Source organism: Siphateles boraxobius, unplaced genomic scaffold, assembly GCF_051911475.1.
Source record: "Siphateles boraxobius isolate OS27281-9 unplaced genomic scaffold, OSU_SipBor_1 142, whole genome shotgun sequence".
Taxonomy (NCBI): domain Eukaryota; kingdom Metazoa; phylum Chordata; class Actinopteri; order Cypriniformes; family Leuciscidae; genus Siphateles; species Siphateles boraxobius.
Genome location: NW_027508747.1, coordinates 111,951 through 122,251, shown reverse-complemented (window position 1 = coordinate 122,251; position 10,301 = coordinate 111,951). Strand labels below are relative to the sequence as shown.

Genomic DNA, 10,301 nt, shown 5'->3' with positions numbered 1-10,301 from the left:
ATAAAAGTTATTATTAGGAATTTGAGCTTTACTCACTTCTTTAAACACACTGCTATTATTTTGGACACAACTGTATATATATATATATATATATACACAGTTGTGTCCAAAATAATAGCAGCATTGGGAATATATATATATATATATATATATATATATATAATATAGTCATGTTTTAATAATTTTAATATATGTTTGTAAATGGAAAACCAATGAATTTTGAATATCCCTTTAGACTTTCCCTCAGCCAACATACGGTTACAGCAGTCATACAGAGAGTGCCTTTAGTTATCTGGCATTGAGGGAATACTGTGAAATGCGAAACACACTAAAGGTTTCCAGGTAACACGGCTAAACGAGCACAGGCTGCGCTCCCATGGGAGGGAGGGATAATCAGTCAATGCTTCATGACCTCTGTGACACGCCAAGGTCAACCTTGCAAGCATTTATGTTTCTAGATATGTCTAGATATACGAGATATGTTCGTGAGGAAATCACATATGAGGGTGGCTTTGAAAAACACAAATTAAAACTATGTCCTTTTAAACCAATTACAGTTGAAAGAGGTTGTCAAACAGAAATGTGCAAGAAAACGTGACATCTACTCTTCAATAATGCAGATGCAAGGTTATAAATATTTCTCCTTTTTCAAGAACAGATACATTTATCCTGGAGGTTGGTGTTCGTATGAACCATGCATTATCCCTTGGCTTACACTAACCCAGCAGAAATGATTTTAATATCTGTGTCTCACTGGTATTGAATGCACATCATCTAGCAGAAAGGTCCACAGATTTGTGCAGAACACCTGCCGCTTGGTTCCCAGCTGGAACATTATTATTTTGTAAAGTAAAGGTTGTGCAAAGTATTATTATGAGCATAATTGACATATTTAATTAAAATATTTTCATTTCACAAATTCATCTGAGATAAGCTCAGTTAGCAGTGTTATTTTAGTATCATCAAGATACTATTATAGTTTTCTGTATTATTTTTAATTTTTATAGCTATAAGAACCCCGTAGGTTAGGGTTGCATGAGAATAGATTTGTTGGTAAAACATGAAGGATCAGCTCTTCCTGGAGCAGCTTGTACTACATACGAGTGTTGTTGTCTGAAGTCTACAAATCGCCACCTCTGCCAAGAAACCACTTGGCATTTTAATGGATCAACATCTGCATCTCCTCAGCCTTCAGATGATGAACTGCTGCTGTTTCACTACATCTACCCTGATGTCTATACCCATCAGTCCTAGATGGACCCCAAAGACACTTACACCCTTACAATTCAATAAAAGCAATAAGTCTATCCACATAATTACTAACATATTTTAGTTGCCTGCATGGATTCTCCCAAAGGCTTTCTTTTCACTCAGTTGTCCAACATCAAACGGACAGTTTCCTATGGCTTGCACACCAGGGGACTAAAGATATTATGTTCTGTGAACTGTATTACATTTTGTGTATAAGTATTATGACATGACTTTCAGCTAACATTTTAGGGGTGGATGATAATACCAAAATCTTACCATCATTATTTATATGTGTTTTTACCAGTAGTAGTGATGCACATCAACAATAGTAATCAGGCTTGTCAGCAGCATTGGAGAAAGAAAGGTTATGCATTAAAATATTGAGTCAGTCCGTTAAAAAAAAAGCAACTAATTGCGTGGAAAGTAATGCGTTACGTTACTTTTCTATTACTTTGTCTCACCTGGGCTGAGCTTGCTTGTTTGTTTAATTATAGCAAATAAATAAATAAAAATCTAAGATCTATTTTGGCAAATGTAAAGGCCCTTTCTCACCAAAAGGGAAATGACTCAAACAAACCTTTTATCTGAGCTTCATTCTGGATGGCAGAAGAGTAGAAAACAGGAGAAGAAAGTTCAACACTCTTACAACAGCAATAAAAAAAGAAGAAAGAAAGAAACACAAATGTGATGTTTAACTTAAGTAATTTTACTTATTAGTATGGTTTAAGATTAGATGAAACACAAAGTATAACTGTATAAAAAAGTATAAAAACCATGTGTAATGTGAAAAGTGCTGTACTTTTTATTTTTATTTTGCCAAATCTTAAAATACAAAAATGTCCTGAGAGTGTTGAATAAAGCACTACTTCTGCACCTGCTAAATCACTACAGTTTCAGCTTAAAATAAATCACTGAATTAGCTTTTTCCCCAAATGGACTTTATACAATGACAAAAGAAGACTATGTGCAACAATAGATGCACTTTTCTTATTAATTTCTTTTTCTGAAGAAATTAAAAGTAAATTTGGTCCCACTTTATATCAGGTGTCTTTATGTACTAACATTTAAAATAATAATTTGATACAATGCCCTACCCGTGTACATGTTTAACATTGTACTTATATATATATTTTAAAATACCTGCATTTAATTACAGCTGTAGATTACATATACTTACACTGTTGACCTTCCCTTATACCATAACCCATCCTTAAACTTATACCAGCAAACCTGTCCTAAACTTACCCATATCCAGCTCAATAACAGCACAAGTATTTTGCAATACAATATAAACACGATAATAGTAGTAGTTAAGAACACCTAATATAAAGTGTAACTGCAAATTGGACAGACATGCTTAAACTGATGTGCAAATGAAATGAAGAATAAAGCTGTTTGTGTTTTGGGCGTAAACCGCCTCAGTGGATTGTCACATGACCAGCCAAATTTCAGTAACCACATACGTTTGCCTTTGTGTGATGCTTAATCCTCACCAATAGGTGTCAGTATAAAGTCCAGGACTACTGACCACATTGATTAAAGCTGTAATCAATGTTCTTGCTGCCTGTCAACTCATATTGGTCAAAATATTACATCTATTTTCTTGTAATAAAATGACAGTATTTCATATAGCATTTCATGGCCTCTTTCTTCTCACATCATAACATAGTTTTAAGTCAAATCAGTTTCATGACCATTAATTTATTTGGTAAGTACCTTCTTAGGTTACAAGCAACAGTGATTAAAAAAAAAATATTTACAAAAAAAAAGACCTGATATTGTAAGAGAATAGCATTTTGATATTGTTTATCCTTTCCAATATACTTTACTGTACATGTGCACTTTGTGAAATGAGAGCCATTAATGAATGGCTATTAAATAAAAAACAGTTTCATAACACAAATCTAAACAAAAACAAAATCATGACCTATATATAGTGCAAAGCCAGTGCAGTATATGCCAGTATTGTAAGTCACCCTTAAAGATATCTAAGCACCAATTACCCACAAACCAGCATTTATTTATCTTGCATTTGTTCCCACATTTCAATGTCAATTAAACAACAACAATCTGGGTTGTTTTGGAAGAGTATTCAAACAGGTTGAAGTGCAATTTAAGGTTGTATGGATGATTGACTAAAGCTTTTAATCAGACCAAATAAGAGGGTTTGTCCTCAGGTAATGTTTCATAATTGTTTTCATTCAAGTGACAGAAATTATAAAGCCAATCGGCCAATATCCCCACTCCAGACATGCTATTAAACGTACCAATATTATTAGTGAAAAATACTACTACAAAATAACAGTGTAATCGTCCTTGCAGCAATTTTTCACTAGTTATATTGCAAACCTTCAACACTGGCGTTAGCAATAACGCATTCAAGTAAACAGCAACGTTCCACTTTTTAAAAGCCGAAGTGTGTAATTTTTTGGATCTGAAAACACTCTCTCCTTTTCGAGTTAAATAAACAGAGCCCATTTAAACAAACCATTCAAGCCCGAGCATCACAACCGGTCTGACATAACAAGCTTGGCTCAATCAATGGCATAAGTTAGAGGCAGGACGATCTGTTAGTCTGACCAGTGGAAGGTGAATGGTAGTGCTTGATAAAACTGTTTGAAAACAATTATTTGTGCAATGTTTGCATCAGTCTACTGGTGCACATCTCAGCTCATTTCACTATTAATTTCAGTACTTATTCTTGTGTATTAAATTTCCAACCCTTTGAATGAACCGGCCGAATCTGTTGTCTTGCCCATGTGTTGTATAAGTGTTATGGTCATTCACTGGTTGTGTTCTTAAAAAGACAGTATTCCTTGTTTTCTCACTTACGTGGCTCTGTGGAGACACATAGGCATGCTGGCCCGCTGTGGGACGCCTGGCTTCAAATGAGCAAAGCGGCTCGAATCTGCTATACAGCCTGTTTGCTGATACTTGTTGCTTTGGCAACAGATCTGATCGTGTTAATGTTGAGTCTGTCTTCTCTTTCTGAGCAATCACAGAGGCTTGTTCCTGTGTGTTGGAAGTCTCTGCACTTGCAGGAGGGTGAGGCGGATGAAGCTCTTCAGTGCTAAAGCGAGGCGCAGATGTCTCTCCTGCCAGGCCTTCATCTCCAGGGATCTTCCCATTAGCTGGCCTCAGCCGGATGCTCTCAACAGACTCGGTGGAATTGGCAGTGCTTCCATAGTGTTTCTTGTCTCCCACGGTGCCATCATAATCCGAGAGAATTGTATCCGTGCTGCTTCCCATTTTAAGACTTTGTTCACTCTTTCCTTTCGATGAGCCGTCCCCCTTCTGTGGGATGTTTAGAAGGGATTTTATTTTCTTGGTGCTCCTTTTCAAGAAGCGTTGTGATGATGCACTGTTTGGTTTCGAAGGCGGGCTGGCCTCTTGGTCCAGAAGCGATGCGGACACAGTTCTCGAAGGAGGATCTTGCCATGTGTTTCCTGAGGTAGTTGTGCTCTCATCTGCCTTTTTGAAATCATGATGTGAGACAGACCTTTGGTCCTCTTTGAAATTTGGAGTGTATGCTTGATTTCTGGGATTCTCCTTTGCAGACTCATTGCAGTTTCTCTGTTTTCTAGGTAAAGATGCGTACATGTAACTGGAAGACCCGTTTGTGTCACTGTTATATGTATTGCACCTGGGATCGGCCACACTGTGCCTCTTGTATCTGTCCTCTTGCTCATTGTTTGGAAATCTACCTTTGGCTCGATTTAAGCTTGCATATATTGCATCCCTTCCGGAGCTATAGGTTGCATTACTCCCTGAGTTTTCTGAAATCTGTAAACTGCGCCTCTTTAGCATGAAATCATCATGCTGTGCTGTCTGATTCCAGTGTGATGAAGAATAAATCTGAGCATTTGGATGAATTCGGGCTGGATCGTGGTTGGAGGACGATGAAGTATTAGAGTAGCTGTTCATCTCTGGTTGTTCCGGTATGGTGGGCGTGAAAACAACCGATGACCTGATGCGAGAGTGTTGTGAAGGAGCCAATTTATTATCCTCGTATTGGTCCAGATAATCGTAGTTCTCCCTATAAGGTGCATCATTGTGGTTGTTTAGGTAAGACTCTAACCTCCACGTCCGAAGGAAAGTCTTGGAAGTACTTGCTAAACTGGGCATGTTTTGCCTTATGTTGAGAATTTGTTTGTCGTGGCCATGGTACGATTGCCGCATGTTTGAGCCTCTGAACACCGGGTTGGTGACGTAACTTTCATAATGGTTGTCCACATTGTTGGAGAAACCACTGTAACGGCTGGTCTCTGCTGCCACGTTCCAATTACTAGAGCCAAACTTGGACAATTTCGACAGATATACAGGCTCCTGACGTTCACCCGCGTAGCTGTGTCTTTTGTGAAACTCTGATGTGTCTTGAAGGAATCGAGCATGCGGTGTAATAACCGGCCTTTCTTCCACCTCTCTCAATGGTGAAATCCCTGATCTCCTTTCACAGGCTTGCCGGTAAACGGCGTCAAGTGTGTGCCTTAAATGATCTTTCCTTTCAAAGGGGTTGGTGGAATGAATCGAATAGCCATCCATTTTGCCATTGGGCTTCATCTCACACTGGTTCATGCTGGCAGTCTGAAACGGAGCTGGGATTGTTGATCGGGCATACAACGTCCGAAATTCCTCGTCATAAGTCTCCACTAAATGGCCGGTTATAACCTGAATCATGCTGAGGTTGATCTTCTCATAGGACCACATGAAGCTGCCAAATGAGAAATGAAGATAAATATTGCAATTAAATTCAGCCTTTGCAAGATATGCACATACTTTACAGTTTATCTTGGGTAAGGGGTAAATAATTGCATAATAAATGCTCTTTGAAAGCCAGCCATTTGATTGACAGCATGTGTTTGTTGACATGTGGTGAATGTTAAGTGTAAAAAGTTAAACGCAAATGCAGTAAGTCCTTATAAAAAAAGTGTTCCAAAACGTATTTGGTCACTTAAGCCACATTTAAAAATGGTTTAGGATTATATAATAATTTCAAAGCACGTGCAATTTATTTGAAAAAAACATGCACAATTTCAGAAAACAAAAATCAGGTTCCCTTTCTAATTTGAACTATAGAAACGCTTCCGGGTGAGCCGGTGTCTACACGCCAATCTGATTGGCCGACCGTAGTGACGTCACAGAGTCCGAAAATAGACGCCAGAAATGTGTGTCGGCAGCTGCTTTGTCTTCAGAAGCTGTATGTTAGAGCATGTGTCTGCCTTCAATCCTGTGTGTGTGTAATATAAGTCAGGAGTCAAGCTTCTCAACATGTCGGGGTTAACACCATGCCCCCGCTTTATTTCGGCGGATGACTCACACAAAATGTGCCACAGATCTCGCCCTTCGTGCGACCGCTCAGGCCAGTGGCGTAGATCCTCTCAGCTTCTGATGCTTAGGTGGTCACAATAGAGGTAATGCAGTCACCAAGCAGCGTATTTAGCATTGAATTTCAGATTCTGTCACCCTCTTCTATAAGGCACGCAGGATGGCTTCGTCTCTAGGCATCAGGACCCACTCCACTAGGAGTGTAAAGTCTTAAAGTTCTTGCGAGGGGTGCATCTTTACAAGATTTTTTTGTGGTGCTCTCCGCACACATTCATCAGGTTCTACAGTTTAAACGTGGATTCAACCCCAGGAATCTGCGCTCAACAAGCTCATACACAGCCTTGTGGGCTCTGTTACCTTACGTGTGGCGACGTTGATATAGAATTTTCGATAGCGTCAACGCCATGACCAAAGACTGTAAGAAAATATGGCGTAGTGTCCATGACATCACCCATAGGTTTCTGAAGAGCATTTTTTAAACCCAAAGAGGGCGGAACCGACCGTCGCCATCTTGTTAGCGTGTCAATCCCGGATAAATGAAAATGGGCAAAAAGGCGGGATTAGCTGAGGTGACGTGACACTAACAGACAGCAGACAAACGGCTAGTAGTGACATGAGCTACAATCCACCTGTCACTCAAGTGGCCACGCCCTTAATTATGCAGAACTTTAAGGCTTAATATAATTTAAACGGATGAGTTATAAAAAAAATTCCCCCCCCTCACAGTTGTAATGAAGGGCAAAATTTGCAATATAGACCATTTTTGTACCAGGCTGTAAACATGTTTTTTTTCTGCAGTAATCTTGGGCATTTTAACATGGGGGTCTATGGGATTGACTCTCTTTTGAAGCCTGTCTCTAGTGGCCAGTCGATGAATTGCAGTTTAAGTCACTTCCGTGCTGGGTTCAATAGAGAGACAGGAAGGTTGCAACTTGGCCATGACGCAGCGTCGAAGTTCCTCTTTGAACATCGGAGGTTACGAATGTAACACGATTCCCTGAGAAGGGAACGAGATGCTGGGTTGCATTGCCACACCTCCGTTACACCCATCGGCGTAGATTATGCGGGGGACGGGGGGGGGACGTGTCCCCCCCACTTTTTATACAATGTAAATTCGTCCCCCGCACTTTTCATAGGGCAAGTGTTTCAACGACAAGCTGAGGTTTTCACGGGTGTGTATACATCGATATTTAAAATCAAAAGAGTCAAGGATAGTCTATACGTGACTTTCACGTTTCCATGGTAATCAGTCACTAGTGCATTAGCTTACGACACGCCCGCATCCGCGCCGAATCCATCAGTTTCATAGAGTTCAAAATGGCAAAAAACTCTTCACTCCTTTTTCACGAAAAAGTCAAGCACTGTAAGTAATTTGTCATGTAGTATCCGAATTGTGTTGCACAATGATGAATAACCCCGCCTATTTCTCTTGTTGAATAATTAACAGGTTTTGTTGTAAATTCACTACCCGAACAAACATGCAATATTTTCAATCTTTTTTTTACTCGTAATGCATTTTATTTTCACAGATATGTTATCAAAGCCCTTCAATTTAGAATAAACATGGTGAATGTTAATGCTGAATTTGTATTTTCATGCATTAACAGCCACGATCTGCTTGAATCAGGCAGCGTTGTAACATGTGTACATGATGTTTATCATAATTTGGTAACACTTTACAATTAGATACAAAAAGTTTGTAGACAAACTTTAAGTTCTCTTGAAAAAGCCTAACTAGAATGTTTGTGGTAGTTTTAAAAGCTTGAAGTTTGAAGGTTTTCAATAGGAAAGTTTTAGTTTAGTAAAACAGACTTTGTTTAGGCTAGTAAGAAAATGTAATTTTGCCAAAAGAAGAACTTTTATTTTAAGTAAATGTTATTTTTAAATCAGCTTCAGTGTGATATTTAACCATATTATCATGCTTAACTATGATAATTTGAATAATTGTAATGCGATGATCAGATATCTAAATCAGAGAATATCATATGTTTGGGCAGTTCGATTATTTATTTTTAACAGCGGATTCGGGGCACTCAAAGTGCACCAGATTAGTCAATTTATCTTTAAAATGTACAAAATCTTCTTTCAGGGGGGCATGCCCCCGGACCCCCCTAGAGGTACAGAGATCCACCTACGAAAATACTGTGGTAAAACAGTAGACTATATGATGGTCTATGAAAAATACATATTTATTATCTTATTAAAATACATGATCAGGATTTTACCACCTCTGCCTAGTTTTAAGCCAGGATAAACCCTGCATGCGCAATATAAAGTACTGGACAACTTTCTTTCTTTTTTTCTGCTTTATTGCTTTAAAATAAATAGCATATTAAGCCAATTAAGCAAAAATCTGTCAACAAAAGTCTGAAGAAAAATAAAACTGGTATTACACTTGACATTCTGTCCCCCTCACTTTTGAAATGATGGCTACGCCCCTGGTTACACCTGTGTGTCTTCTTCAGACAATTAGAATCTGTCAATGCTCATTACTGGCGTCTATTTATTGACTCTGTGACACACTTTCTCTACGTCACAACATCCATACGTTCGGCCAATGAGATATTGTTCAAAATGAATACAAAAGTATATGATTGTAATATAATTGATGTGATGAACTACAACTGTGGAACTATTCTTCTATGACATCTGTTTGAGCCTTGAAAACTAGAAAAGCAAGGTTAGTTCTGAAGAAAGTACTAACATCAATATGCAGCTTGGTTTGATTTTCTTTTTTAATGTAATGCAATGAAATTCATAAACGTAAATGTCACACAGGTGTGCAATTGTTTTTTTTTTTTTGTTTTGTTTTTTTTTGGGGGGGGGGGGGGGGAGGGGTCTAACATGGGAACACTGCCACTGCTTGCTGTTTTACAAGCAGTCATTTGTTTTGTTCTGCTAAATAAATAAATAAATAATGCCGCCTCACCTGTATGATCCATAAAACACCTTTTGGCAGTCAATAAGAAGAAATTTCTGCTCCATTGCTCCGTGGAACTTTACCCCAGATCTGCAGAGGTATTCTTGGCCTTTCACTGAACGTATCCTCATATTCTGCATCCAAGAAAAAATGATTAGATAACTTTTAGCAAGAAAACAAGCAAATGTAAATGTGAAATGACATCCTAACTTTTTTTTAACTCAAATTCCTACTGTTAATGTGCATGATTCATTGATGCACATTGTATAAGAAATGCATATTACATTTTGGTTATGAACAGTTATGAAGACATATAAGTCGTCAAATTTAATTATATAGCACATTTATTATTTTGTGCAGCAGAAATATCAGTGCCACAGCCTGTATGTTCAAATGTAATTAAGAATTTTAAATATAGTTTTGCTCAAAGAAATGTCTCAAATTATTGTTAAAAAAGTATTAATGAAAACATGATTGGTGTCACGGGTGGTTATGTATAAGTAGTGCACTAAGAAATCAGGAAACAGTCTTTAATATAAAACTCAGGAACACGCAGGAAAATGGGTCACACACACCTCAACATTACCATAGACAGGACAACCGGACTCAGGAAACACAGGACTATACTAAACCAAACAAGGGACTAATAGGCTAATTAATTAGACAACAGGTGAACAGAGCGATTAATCAGACACAGGGAAACAAGGTCACCCAAATAATGCCAAAGCTGAACATGACTCTGACAATTGGTTTGACTACTCACTGTCTCTGAAATAATTTTCCTTCTTGCTGACATCAGAAATGT

At 38.2% G+C, this 10,301-nt stretch overlaps 1 protein-coding gene across 2 annotated transcripts in view; it reads right to left on the bottom strand.

The window, feature by feature from the left end:
- Positions 1-1,936: 1,936 nt before the first annotated feature.
- The window catches only part of fam83b (family with sequence similarity 83 member B), a 37,319-nt gene continuing 28,954 nt past the window's right edge, over positions 1,937-10,301 (bottom strand). For both annotated transcript variants that reach the window (XM_077230323.1, XM_077230322.1), the window contains exons 4-5: positions 9,506-9,630; positions 1,937-5,962 (exon numbers count right to left, since the gene is read on the bottom strand). In XM_077230323.1, coding sequence (XP_077086438.1) covers positions 3,940-5,962; positions 9,506-9,630 — 2,148 coding nt within the window. In that variant the 3' untranslated portion in view covers positions 1,937-3,939. The remainder of the gene's footprint in view (positions 5,963-9,505; positions 9,631-10,301) is intronic.